The sequence below is a fragment of the Semicossyphus pulcher genome, unplaced genomic scaffold, assembly GCF_022749685.1.
Source record: "Semicossyphus pulcher isolate SPU_LCO1_2020_fin unplaced genomic scaffold, fSemPul1.0.p SCAF_7, whole genome shotgun sequence".
NCBI lineage: Eukaryota > Metazoa > Chordata > Actinopteri > Labriformes > Labridae > Semicossyphus > Semicossyphus pulcher.
Window position 1 is genome coordinate 4,404,543 of NW_027211748.1, and position 14,403 is coordinate 4,418,945.

General features: G+C 40.5%; 1 protein-coding gene across 2 annotated transcripts in view; it reads left to right on the forward strand.

The window, feature by feature from the left end:
• Positions 1 to 5,369: 5,369 nt before the first annotated feature.
• Positions 5,370 to 14,403, forward strand: part of lig1 (ligase I, DNA, ATP-dependent) — a 65,692-nt gene continuing 56,658 nt past the window's right edge. The window contains exons 1-5 of one of the 2 annotated variants that reach the window (XM_069684550.1): positions 5,370 to 5,505; positions 6,017 to 6,079; positions 8,367 to 8,547; positions 10,462 to 10,627; positions 13,189 to 13,323. In XM_069684550.1, coding sequence (XP_069540651.1) covers positions 5,489 to 5,505; positions 6,017 to 6,079; positions 8,367 to 8,547; positions 10,462 to 10,627; positions 13,189 to 13,323 — 562 coding nt within the window. In that variant the 5' untranslated portion in view covers positions 5,370 to 5,488. The remainder of the gene's footprint in view (positions 5,506 to 6,016; positions 6,080 to 8,366; positions 8,548 to 10,461; positions 10,628 to 13,188; positions 13,324 to 14,403) is intronic. The other variant, XM_069684551.1, reaches the window with a different exon arrangement.

A 14,403-nucleotide genomic window follows, 5' to 3' on the forward strand; every position in this document is an offset into this window, starting at 1 on the left:
TAAGCAGCAATTCTGATCAGTTTTCCAAAACACGTGTGTAGTCCTTCAAGAAGAGTTTTATTCCAAAAATAGCCGTATTATTCAATGCTTGAAAAAGGACCAAATTTAATAGAACAATTATTCAAACTTTATCTTTTAATATAAAACCGTCTGACTTGAAGAAAAATCATTATTAAAACTTTATCATTTAATATGAAACTGACTAACTGACTGATCCTCTCATGTACAAGGAGTCAGTGTGTTTCGTTTTATCAAACTCGCAGGCAAACTAAGGTTATCTACACCTCTCAGAAAGCAGCGCACTTTGTTTAACAGTGTGATTAATTCTCTAAAAGCAGGGCTTTGTCTGTTAAAGTAGAAAAGTGCTTTACAAGTGCGGCCCATTAAAAGATTGACTGTTAGTTTCTGCAAATAGAAATCCCACTTTGGAATTAAACTCTTAATATCATGTTATGTAATTAAGTTTTTTAGCACAGTTCAATTTTAAATGAGGTCACCGGTGCGTAAAATATGTAGAACACCTTCCTGCTATTAAGTTGATTAATTTCTTAATCATCCAAAGAGCTTTTTAACTTCTCTGCCTCCTCAACTATCAACTGTGAAATACAGCATATTTAATTATTCACGTCTGTAAAAGATCTAAAACGTCACCTGGTGTTGTTCATGTTTGTGCACAAAGCTTCAGACTATTGTATTGAATCAGTCCATGTTCCCATTTCAACCATCCTCCCATCTCATCCTCCATCCGTCCAGCTGGTACAGAGCGGCCCCCTTCCCTTTCCTCTCCTCCCCTCTGAGAGTGGTCTTCCTCTGTGTGGAGGAGGAGGCTCGGTGATGGACAGAGGTAAGAACACAATTAGTAAATCTGTAGGTTGCTAACGAGTCTCACAGTGTGCCTGCTGCAACTGTAAAGCATTCATTCTGTTTTCTGTCCCCCTGTCCCCCCTTAGAGAGAAGGAGACGACCAAAGTGAGATTTTTTAATCTAAAATGAAAGGAAATGCTTTATCATTATACATTTTTTATTGCTAACAAACATGAAAATACCAAAACCAATTATTTGTTAGTTTATCTCTTAAAACTTCCGACTGCACTGCCCCGTCTGTGGCTCTTTCCCCCAAGCAAATTGGTTCCTCCCAAAGACGTAAGCATTTAAATAAATCATAAATATGTGGCTTCATTTTGTTATAATAAAAATGATAATTCGTATTATCGTATAAATTGCTCTGTGCTTCACAAGAAAAAAGGAAGAGAAAAAATACAGGGTGGCATCAGGGCGAGGAAAGTTTATCAGTATAAGTATTGATTAACTCGTACAAACAAAAACGATATACATAAATTTAATCTTTAAATGGGTACTGATGTTGTTTGCTAGTGTTACTCAAACAGGTGTTAATACTACATTTGATTAGGACTATTTTCAGCTGCGGATTGATATGCATCTGGTATTCAAATTACTATTTTAAGGAATAGGAGGAATTTACTATTAGTTTGTAAAACCTGGGGTCCGTTTCAGAAAGCGGGTTTAGTGAAAACTCCAGGTTTGTTAACCCTGAAATGAGGGAAACCTCAGGTTTGCCGTTTCAGAAAGAGAGGTAACTTTAACTCTGAGTTGGTTACTATGGTAACTGTGTCTGTGAACCTAACCTGGTCGCGAGCAGGTTTTCTTCAGTTTCGCTCCGTCCCCTCCCTCTAGAATAGAAAACCCTCATTCGACTTCCTCATTCATTCAGCCCGTCTCAAGCGTGTGTTTGAGCGGTTACCGAATTAAAAGAAAAAACGTTGCGTCTCTGTGCTGCTCTGACCTCTTTGCAAAAGTATTTTATAATTATGATACAAAAAATCAAAAGACACATCTGTTAGATTTTCCACCACCACTGCCGAGATCACTCAAATGATGTTCTGGTATTTTATTTTTAACTGCTTCCATGTACGTTTTTCTCCCGATGGATTGCTCTTAAATTAATATAAATTTTAGCTTCCGGTCGTGATTAAGTATTAAATAAATAGATCAGTTCAAACTTGCAAATTTACTGGAGCAGCAGTTTCTTCCCACGCCGCTTCTCTCTCTTTTGCAGCTGCAGCCGTGTTAATTTATTTTTCTAAAAACATGCTCGTATTCGCTGAAAGTCCGCTTGATTTCGAGCTCCACTGGTGTGACGTGGGAGGACCTCTTTGCCATGGTGAATCGTGGTATCGGGGCTCCATTAATGCTGGCTTTTTACAGTCAGTGTGCACGCACTTAACTCCGGCTGAACCTAGAGTTGATAGAGTTGATTGAACTAACTCTGATCAGCTGTTCTGAAACCAAAAAGCCAGCGAATTTTAACTCAGAGTGAGTCAAACCACAGTCCGGGGTTAGACTGAGGCTTTGTTGAACCTCCTTTCTGAAACGTACCCCTAAAGTATAGCATATTAGCTGTAGCTAATGGTTGGTTATTTACTTCCAGAAGTGACCATGCTTGAACGAGAAGGTGGAGCTTGTGAGGAACGAGGGGTTCTGAAAACGCTATATGGGCTAGCTTTAGCTTTGTTAGCAAGGGGCATTTGTAATTCAAGGTAACTGGGATATTAATTGGGATGCTAATTGTGGCTAACCCAAAAAAACAAAATAAACTTCCCATAGAGCAAAGCGTTACTCAGTAAGAACACTAACTGCAGTACAAGATAGACTGCGACCAGAATGTGTTTCAGCTACTTTTATTTTGAAAATACAGGAGCAACACCAAGAAAACAATAATATTTCCACCCTCTTCATATTCATTTTCATACTCAGTTCATCATCACTGAACTCACTCTTACTCAACACTTGAACTAAAAGTGTCTTCAAGCTACAAGCTGCCTGCTTTTCTCCAACTTTCCACTTGCATAATTTATTTTGACTTCAAGGTGAAGTGTCGTGTGTTTTGGAGAACGAGGCAGGGATGGAGTCCAAACTTGACCTTGAAGACAAAAATCTGGGGTTTTCAGAGCATGTGGGATGTAATGGTGGTATCTTTTGAGGATCAACAATAAAAAAGATTTACTTTGATACAATTGTATCATAAAATAAACCATAGGAGATTTCTTTTGACAAAAAAATCTTAACACTTTATCAGAGTCCTCTTGTCTTTTCCAGCTAGTTTTAAGGTCTCTCTTTTTAGTTATCTTCAGTTTAAACCCAAAGAAAAAAGGGCCATGGAGTGAACCATGAGTAAAGCTCCCCCCCCCCCCAAACTACCACGGCCAAGAATGAAATTCACTCTCAAGATTTCTTCTTTTCTTTTATTACTTTCACCATAAAGATATCAGATATGTGTAAGTTATATTACATCGCATCAGCCGGCATGTTTAAAAGACATTTCATATGTCTGTGAATGAGTTAGATTTAATTTCAATGCCCCAAGGTGACTACTGAACTCTGGTTTTATTATGTTAGTAAGCATCATGTGGTGGAATTTAACTAAGAACATTTATTCCACTTTCTTTTCATGCCACTTAATTTAATGACTCCTTGCAGTAAAATGTTGACCTTTTTGCTCTACTTCAGATATCTGACAGCTGTAGTCACTTTACAAGTTCACTTTTTTGCATTAAAAACACAAGAAAATATACCAGCGTTGAAACAGTTAGACAATTAGTCACTTAACTGATTGACAGGACATCATACTTCCCTTACTTTACTTTATTTATTTATTTTAGACACATACAGTAGGTCTAACCCATATCAGCATAAAATACAATCCATATGATTAAACACAAAGACAATGACAGAGGGGTAAAGCCAGGATAATCCATTTAAGTTTTTTAAACAATTCATGGTTCCAACTGATTAGATTTATAGATTTGTGGCTTATAAATACTTTTACATGAATCTCCTGAACACTTGACTGATGTCTCTGTCTCCCTGTCTCTTGACAGCAGTCCACCCTTGGCCTCACCCCTTCCTGCTCCCCTGCTGCCTCCCTAAGCCCATCCCGACGCCTCACAGTCTCCACACCCACTTCCCCTTTATCTCTACCCCTGCACGTCCGGGGTCCAACTTACGGGAGCTGAGGGAGTCAGGTCTTCCACTACTGTCCTCGGCCCTCCACCTTAGCACCAACGTCTGGCCGCACAAGAGCCCTGCGGGGTGGGATCATCTGAACCACATCAGTCTAGGCCTGTTTGGTGGCGTGAAACAGACTGGAACTGAAGGAGAGGAGAGAAGAGGGGGGAGTGACGCACAAATGGGGGACAGGGAGTGAATAGGAAGAACAAACTACAACAGATGGACAGCTATCCCTACTCAAATAGGCACTGTTTTTGCATTTTCTAGCTAATTCTACAGTATTTTATTATTCACTGCCTGTAATAAACTGACTTTGTATTTATTCAGTTGGACAATGATGTGTTTTTTCTTTTTTTTGGCTGAATAGAGATGTTCATGAAGTAGCTTTTCTTCTATCAGCACTTCATGCCACAGAAGGGGAATCGCACTTGTAAACAATTAACAACATGGCACTTGTGTTTGAGTTAATAAAGCAGAACACTCAACTTACATTATTCAGCTGTTTGTCTTGCATTCGCCCTCCTTCTCCAGACTTCATGAAAATAAGAAGAGCTGCTGCATAAATGTTGCATTTAAGTAGAGACTGTGAAATTCTCACGACAGCAGCCTTCAGGTCTTCTTTGCAGCATCAGGACCAGTAGCAGGTGCCTGCAGTTATCACTCCGATACAGCAGGGGGCACTAGCAGCTCTGGCATCCCGCGAACTTTTCACTGCACAGCTTTCCCCGGGAGAGAGTCAGAACTGAGATGTATAAAAACGAAGAGGTGTCACTCTGATGGCGTTATTTCGGGCACCCTAAATCCAAATCAATTTAGTAAGGAAAATGTATTTAAATTTGCTTAACCGTAGTGTTAACAGAGATAATTAATAGTTAATGGGACGGTTTATGAGGGGTAATAGGTTTACTTTTTCTTCTGTAACTGTACAAAGTGACACCAGGCACTGTAAATACTGGAAACTATCTACCTCATGTGAATTACCTCATCTGTCACATAATTACATCATTTTTCTAAATCACATTAAATATTTCAGCATTGTTGCACTCCTCATGTTTGCACTATTGTCCGTCGTAGGCTTTTAGATACTACTTTAATATTCAATGTTTAATGTAGGCTTGTTAATATTAGCTTAATATTTAATGTTTAAGTGTACATAGAGAGAAAAGTTAAACCGGAGTCAAATTCCTTGTATGAGTACGGTACATACCTGGCCAATAAAGCTGATTCTGATTCTGATGATCATCAAGTTTGAATCGCCAGATTTTTAGCGAGTGAGAGTGACTCATCTCTTCTTTTGGCGATCTTTGGCTGAGATGTCATTTTGGCGCCGAATATTACAAGTATTTTGTCATTCTACAGCGCGGGAGTTTGTGTTGTTGGGGGTGGATGTTGGAGTTGTGTTGCAATTCAACTATTAGTCTTAATTTAGTCTAAGGTAAAGGAGCAGTTTGACGACAAAATGCAGCGGAGCATCGCGTAAGTAAAACGCGTATAACTAGTTCCTATTTTACTAGCTTGCTAATGGTTGTAGCGTTAGCTGGGTGACGTCTGAATCTGTAGTTCTAACTAACGTAGTTGATTTTGTCTGAGTTGTGTTTATGGATCCTTAAGTGTTGGCAGTAAATTTAAGATATAGGTTAGACGTTAGATAACTATCTGAATTAAACGCTAACTGCACTTCCGGTAGGTTAGCATTAGCATACATTAGTTTGTATCAGCTTTTTCTAAGAGGATGAAAACTGTAACATTAGCTGCAGCACATGAGACTTGCTGCCTGCTAAGTTAGCAAGATGACACTCTAACGAATCTATTCACTCCTCGAAGTTCAATTTCGGACTTATTATTTAACTGCCGGAATAATACACTGTGAGTTACACATAAATAGTGTCGTAGTCTTATATGCTACTGTATAAGTTTTAATGGTTGTATATAAGCATGCTAATGCCCTTCAGACCATTAACTGTCACTGCTTGCTTTCTTCCATCAGATCTTTCTTTCAGCCCAAAGGAAAGGATACTCAGAAGAAGACTACAGATGAAACAGTGAAAAAGTAGGCTCACATTTCAGTTCACACAAGTGTTTACTTTAACCATTTCAGAAGTGTATGGGGGAAATATTATGGACATAATCATTGAGTATCTAAACATCACACTCCCCTGTAATTGACCTCTGACATTGCACATTCATAGCTATATATTGCTACTTATACATGTCTGTGCGCAATTTAAGAAGCATCTTGATCATTGAAATTAAAGTGCTGCATCGCCTTCATTTTTCCAAGTCAGGCTCTCCAAGATGTTCCCAGATGTAGACTCTACCTGTGACAAATGTAAACTCTCCCCTGCCTCCTTAGCACGCTCTGGCTACATCCTAATCTATTCATTTATTTAGAATTCAATCTTCTAAACACAGTTTGAAATCTTTAAAATGACAGAGCAACCTATGATAGCTACTTTAGGTATAGCAGGAGAAATAGACAAGAACCTATCCGGAACTAGACTCAAGATAACTACATTTGTAACTCTGTTAGCAAGGAGATTGATCCTCCTCCATTGGAAGACGCCTCATTCACCTAGCTGGACTCAGCGGCTGAGGGATGTGATGCAGCATCTCAAACTTGAAAAATTAAGATTTACTTTACATGGCTCCTCTGATAACTTCGAGAAAACATGGAAATCATTTATAGACCATATTAAAGTTAAGCTTAACCCCCCACCCAGCTAAATGCAACCTCACAAGAGAGAGGTCTTATCTATGTATCACCTTTAATCAGCCTGTCTTTGTAACCCAGCACGTAGAAAAAAGTCTTAATTCTACATACATAAAGAAGCATATTGAGACATGTGCAACTTTTGATCCTTACTGTTAAGCTTGTCTATATTTTTGGCATTGTGTATACTTTGGATATCGTGAATTGTTCAACATATTCTTATTGGTCTTCTTTACTTGCGGTCTTTCCTGCTTTGTACTTTAACTGCTGCAGAAAAGTTCCTTTGCTGTCTGTCTTGTCTTATCTAACCTTATGTTAGGGCGCATTCACACCTAAAGTCCGTTTGTTTGATCTGAATCGAAGTCCACATTTTTACAAAGTTTAATTTTGCCTCGAGTTTAGTTTGTGGTAACACGGCAGCTTTTACCAGCGGACCAAAAGTTTTGATGTGCGGGGAAACTGCTCACTGATTGGTCAGAATTTCCACGTGCGAAAACTCCTTGAAGTAAACAAAGCAAGAGAGCACACTGATCAATCACACTCAACATGATCGTGGACTTTAATGTTTTGTTAAAGAGTTTTTTTTTTTTACTCTTAACCGCATTGTTCCACAGTTCAGTCAGTTCCGTTCTCCTTTATTTTTGTGCATTTCCACAAGCATTTGTGAAGTAGTTTAGTCAGCCCATATTTCTACTTCCTCATTGCTCCCCCACGTCTGTCCTCTACTCATCTCGCTGCGTGTCTCTGCAAATGTCAGCACCCGTAAACATACTGCAATCTACAGTTTTATGGTTTGCTTTCTGTATTTGGTTCTACTTTAAGTCAGTTTACGCTCTCAGTCGGACTAAACAAGGTTGGTGTAAACCCGCCCTCAGAGGTCCATCCTGTCTGCTTAGGATCTATAGGAGAATACTATGTCCCTTTGCACTGAATTTGTAGTTTCAAGTTAAAACAACTCTGATGCAGATTTGTCATCTTGACAAAACACGTTTTTGGACTGTTTTGTTTAGCATCGTGTAATTCTCTAAGGTAACGTATTACAAGAATAGCTGAATATTGGAGCACACTGTCGGTGTAAGTGGTGAGAAATATAAATATAAAATGAGATTATGGGTGGGAAGAAGACATAAGCTAACCATATCAGTGCTTGAGGTAATTTTCAAACATATTTTTTGTCTTCAAACCCTTCTGACAGTTTGAGTACGGGCAATTATCTTTGAATTACCCTGAATCACAGATCTCTGCTGCTTAGAAAAGCCTTTCTGTGGCCGGTTTTATTATAATCAAAAGAGAAGATAACTTCAGGTTTTTTTTATCTCTCAGCTGCTTTGATGATAGTGTTCATTATCTCTCTAAAGTATCATCTTTAAAGTATGTCTTAAAACTCACTTTAATGCACTTCTCTTTATGTAATGATCCTCTCATCAGTGCGCTGACCTCTCTTTTAAGACTCCTGCTTTGATTTTATATGTCTCCCTTGTTTTTTACTGCTTTTGGAGTTGACTTAAAATATTTAGTTTAGCACCTTGCTCCTGTGTTTTTCAAAGTTACTCTCTAAATGAGGCTCATGGCTTTATTCTTTTGAACTAAAAGCTGCTTAACTGTTTATGTCTGTGCTCTCCGCTAGATCTGTCAAAAGCCCTCTCAAGGTGCAGAACGGCGTGCAGGAAGCTGATTCACCTGTCAAGAAGGTTACCAAACGCAGCCGTCAGATCCTGGATAGCGATGATGATGAAGCGCCGGTGGTTAAAGATCAAGTCGCCACCAAGGGACAAGGAGACAAAGAAGCTGTTGGAAAAACAGAAAAGGTATTTTATTTCTGCAAATTGAAGGTTTCATGGGATTTCATTGTGATATAAAAACAAAGCAGACGAACGTTCATATAATGAATGTCTGATTTTATGATTGGAGCACACCATTTACCAGTGTGCTTCCTTTTTCCTTGCACAGCATAAAAGTGATTGTAACAGTGTGCAACCAATCAAACGTTCTGAATCCACTCTGCACCTGCAAAAGCTGAATCTAATAAGACTGTTGGAGCTCCTGTAGACGTAGCCGTGCCTGTTGTTTATTGCTGGAATTGGAAAACGCAGTGGCACAAAGGCACAGTAATTGTGCGGTGATTCACCATGTTGAATGCATTCGTCAATAAGCCACATAATGAAAAGACCTGATTATCGGCTTTGGCCGTCACTCGACCACCTGTTGCTTGATAAACACCTCTATTAACCGCCTGTTCATTTGGTTTGTAATGTGTCAGAAATGATTCATTATTTCTTCATTGAGGAAAGAGATTTTGGCAGATACATGATGCCCTGCATCACTTTTATATGGTCACAATTATTATTTTTTTATATGATTAGGTGCTGATAAGCAGTCAGTGCTGCTGGAAACAGAGCCGCTCCACAGGAGATAAATCCAGGGCAGCAGCTAATGATTATTTTTTTATCAGTAATTAATCTTTCTGTTGCTTTTTGAATTAAATCAGTTTCCAGGTTGGGGTCATTGACGGAGTAAATAGGACACTTAAACCTGATTGATTTTCAGAGTTGTTAATTTTCTGGGCGTTTATTCAACTAGTTAGTTTTGTCAGCTTCTTGCACGACTCCACTAACTGAGGAGTCTCTTGTGTTTTTACTACACTTTCCTAATAAGTTTATGGTCTCTCTAGCTTGTTACAATTAACGACTAATTGGGGATATGGAGACATTTCGTGTTCAGTACGAGCTTCAACATTGGCTCTAGAGGTGGCTGCCAACCTGTCTAGTTTAGTGCCTCTTCTTTTTGGTTGTCTCCTCGCAGCCCTCTCTGCACGATTCGCTTCACTGCTCAACAAACTTGTTTCCTCACTGATGGAGGTGTGTGCCGTTCAGGGTGTGCAGTATTGTTTCCCAATACTTGAGATATTTTGCCTCATAGACTTTGTGGAGGTTTTTTGCTTTCAGCTCTTCAGTGTTGACAGGTCATTGTTAGTCTTCCATAGACAGTTCAAAAACAAACAAATTCTCCTTTCCCCCCCAGCAGAAGACGAGGATGGGATCTAGATCATGTTGTTTAGGACAGGTGGACAGTTGTTGCAGCATTTTTGTTAACTGTAGATGGAAATAGTGAAGATGTTGATGTTAAAGGTATAATAAGTAGGACTTTTCCCTGCATCCCCTGCAACACATTCAAACTGGGCCCCTCCTCCTGGGCTCCTCATCACCAGAAGCTCACTCTCTTGTGTGAGGACACACCCACCAAGCTGAGCTAACACCCACAGCATCACAGTTACCGTTGTGCTAGCATGCTAACCGCTGGTTAGCTTGTCCTACCTGGTTTGAGGCACCTCCCTGTCCAACAGAAAGAAGGCCAACTCTGCATCGCTCTCTCGCCATGTTCGCTGGTCTGAATGGGGCCCAGCTGCTAATTTGAAGCACTCCCACACTCACCTATATGCTGTGATTGGCTCAGGGAACCACAAAGCCTGCAAAGCAAAACAACAGAATAGACGCAGAGGGAAGGGTCTCACAGGGGTCTGCACACACACTCACCAACACACATGTATAGAGGCCCAGAAGTGAGGATTTATATTATATTTGTCAAAGTCTTTATTTTATTTTTCCAGGAAAATCCTCCTTATTGTACCTTTAAGAGAGAAGAAACTGTTCTGGGTATTAAAGCTGTGGTTTTATGTTTACTCTCTCGTCACAATGATCACCAACACAGCCCGTCTTTTTCAGAAGGACGATGTGTTTAAGGCCGTTCCTACTCCCCTTTCTCCTCCACCTGCCCCTGCCACCCCCGTGACCCCCACCACTCCAGCCACCCCGGCCTCTTCGGCTTCACCCGGGACCCCAGGCACCCCGAACTCCATCTCGCCCTCTGGGATTGTGAAACGCAAGACTGGTCAGTATATTTTATCATTCTAAATCTGCCTTTCTCAACTTTTCCTCCAAAGTTTCACCATCTTTGAACTTTGACACCAGCTGAGGGTTGATAGTTTTTCTGCCTGGAGCTGTTTTATACTTGATTACTTGTTAGCAGGAGCCTAATGGTTTCAAACGCTCATTATTTCACAATGAGATGAAAAACAAGACATTCATCACAAAGTGAACGCATGAGAAGTTTGTTCACCACAAACTGCTGTAAACTCTCCACACTGCTGTTTCATTTATCTCCTGACTCCTTGGAACGGTGTCACCACCAGTAGACTAGATTGTTTTGTCGTCTTATCTGATCTGCTGATCCACGAGCGCACACTCTTCTAGCCTATATCATTATTTTCCTGCATGTATTTACATTATGGTAATAATATTATTATTCCTGCATTGTCTTCGGATGTATAGTTTCTGCTGACTTGGGCGTTAATGGAACCAGCAGAGCAAGTCGTCTCATTATAGAAGCTGATTGTCAGTGTTTCTAAGGAGGATTTTATGTTTGCAGGCTTTGATAACTTGAGAAAATAAAGCACAAGCATATGTCGTTGTAGTGGAGATGATAGGAAACTGCTTGATCTGGGTGCTAGGTGGGGTTCATCACTAGATTCACATCAGTGTGTCGGCCAGAACATTTCTTAAGGACAAGAGTATGCATTACAGAGGCAAGCGATGGTTGATGCTGCTTTATTTCCTCCTTAGTAGTGACAGGCTCACATGTTGCAATGACGTTGCAATAAAATATAGTGTGGGTGTGTGGTTTCTATAAAGGAAAGAAGATAAATGAATAATTAATATATACATAAATACACTCACTCTCTCTCATATAGACATTTTACTGCTAATGTGAACCTGACACTTCCTGTTATTTATGGCTAATGTTAAATGTCTTGCTGCCAAACCAGCAGGATGCTTTTATTTTGGTTACAATATGATTAGCACTATTCATGTCATATGTAAGCTCAACCATTAAGCACCTAACACTACTATAACAGATGAACACATAAACACACAAACATGTTTGAACTTAGCGTGATGCAGGTCTGACGGCTGTAATTAATGTGCATATAATTAAAGGTATAATAAGCAGGACTTTTCCCTGCATCCCCTGCAACACATTCAAACTGGGCCCCTCCTCCTGGGCTCTCCATCACCAGAAGCTCACTCTCACTCTCTCGTGCGAGGACACGCCCACCCCGCAGAGCTAACACCGACAGCATCACAGTTACCTTTGCGCTAGCATGCTAGGGTCTCAAAAGGGTCTGCACACACACTCACCAACACACATGTATAGAGGCCCATAAATGATTAATTAAATTATATTTGTAAAAGTCTATATTTTATTTTTCTAGGAAAATCCTACTTATTATACCTTAAACATGAACATGACATATTGAACATCAAAGCTCTAGATCCTTATCAGAATTGGCTGACATAAGTATGTACAGTATATCTACATTAACACAAAGAAATAGTCATTCAGTAGAAAAATATTGACACGCATTTACATCACTCTTCTTGCAGTTATTGCACCGCACTGTCCCTTGCTCGTCCGTCGCTTTGAAGCAACCTGCTTATTAATGTGTGTGACGTCATGAAAGTACAACGAGCCTGCGGGTAGGCTCCCGATCGTATTATTTTCGTCTGCACCTGACAGCCTGACGTGCAAGATCGGAGTGAGGGGAGCTGTTTTTTTTTCTGCCAAACATGTTCATTATCAGTACATTTTAAATGAGATGCATGTGTTAACTCCTCTGCATTAAACATAACGGCAAAGTGATTTGAAGTGGAGCTTTATTCTCGCTGTGTTTTTCATGTCGAACCAGAAGCGCAGGATCTAGACGAGAGGATTTAAAGCTTCTTAAAGCTCCACAGTTTTCCCGCAATAACTGCTTTGTTTTCATTTTGCAGCACCTCCTTTTCCCTCACTTTGTTTCCTTCATCCTACTTCTGCAGCAAGAAAAGCTGCTCATTCTCTTTTCATCATCCAATTCTCTTTGTGTTTGATGACTGCAGTGTTTGCTTTCAGTAGCGGCGCTTTGCCACAATAAGAGCCCCTGCCATCGTCACCACTGGAGAAAACATCGCATTAAAGAAACGCCTTTAATTTCAGCAGAAATTGCAGTCTTAATGATGCCGGGTTAATGCTTTCATTATCATTTCTAGAAGGGAAGCACCAGCAGTGCTACCTGTGCTAGAACCCGAGAACAGAGACGAATGTGGAACCAAAACTAGAATTACCCTCGAGCAACACTGCTGCATAAAATTACAGAGGAAATTACACTGGAACCCTGAGCTGCTGTGCTGCATAATATCTTTCAGGATGGAATTAGTGTTTTCATTAGCGAAAATACGTGGATTCTTTTTTCCCATTGGCCTACATCTGCAGAAAGCGAGCAGTCTGGTCCTGTTTTCATCTCCACAGTCTCTTTCTGTTTGATCCTGGTGTGATTTCAGTTGGGATGCCTCTCACTTCTTTTTTTTCTTTCTTCTCCTCCCTCTTAATTTAATTCCTGTCGCTGACGTGCGCAGCGAGGAAGATGTTCCCCAAGAGGAAGCTGGAGAGCCGCAGCGGCAGCGAGAGTCAGAAGGACGAGGCCGAGGTCGAGGAGGAGCAGGGTCAGCAAAACAAACGACCTCGCGTTGACAGCGGCGGCAGCAGTGCAGGTAAAGGTTCACCTCTGCTACGAGTCTGATATCCGATGCAGCTCCTGCACCGACGCTGGAAAATGAACTCAAGAGTTTGTAAGATTCCCCGAGCTGGAAAGTTGCTCAAACATGTTGTATACATTGGAAAACAACAAAATTAGTAGTAGTAGTTTTTCATTGATAAACATTCACGAATCATTGATATTATATATTTATTTTTGTTTTACAATACTGCTACAGTTGCTCCATTATTAAAGGGTCTGTTCACTAATTTTCAACCTCAGTCCTATCATGCTATTATGGGGAGCTAATGCCATTATGGTGGGAAAAAATGTAATTTAGCTCTGTGCCTTTGGAGGACGCTATCTGCTTCTTCAATGGGCCTAGGAAAACCTCCGCCAGACTGCATAAAACGCGTCATCTGGCGGAGACAAGGGAGCTTGCTAAACTACACTTCCTCAGTCTAGGATGCCCACCTCCGATGTCTGCAGTATTAAGCTGAAAGAAACACGGACTGTAGTTGTTTGTAGTAGTTGTTCCGTGAGGTACCTTGAAATACTTCCTTCCCAGACATTCCACATTTAAAACTGAGTCATGTCTCGTTCAAAATCGTCAGGTTTGAAATGTAGACTGAGGACCAGAAGTTTTTTTTCCACTGGTGTATTAAAACGGTAGTCTGTCACTCCAGCGTCTCTCGCTGGGCCGCTGATTTCAGAGGCAGGGGCGCAATGCACTCTGGGTGTTGTAGGAATGTAGAATGAGCGAAACCACAAGCTGTTTGTACGACTTTCTCTGCAGCTATGGCGCCAGTTTCAAATATATCTGTGGGCTTACAGTCCGTACAGTTCGTACAGTACGGGCTCGGCTTTGATTCCATCTTGGACCCTTTGCTGCAAGTCATCCCAGTCCCTCCCGGGCTTTTCATGTCTCTCTCCCGACTGTCTCTATTCCAAATAAAGGCAAAACTGTGAAGTTATCCTTTACCATGTCAAGCACCCATTGCTTGCCAGATGAAGGCATTTATTGTCCTAAATGGTGAAACAAACTGGTGACATCTGATGTTTGTTAATACACATGCTTGTGTTTTGCTGTAAAAGC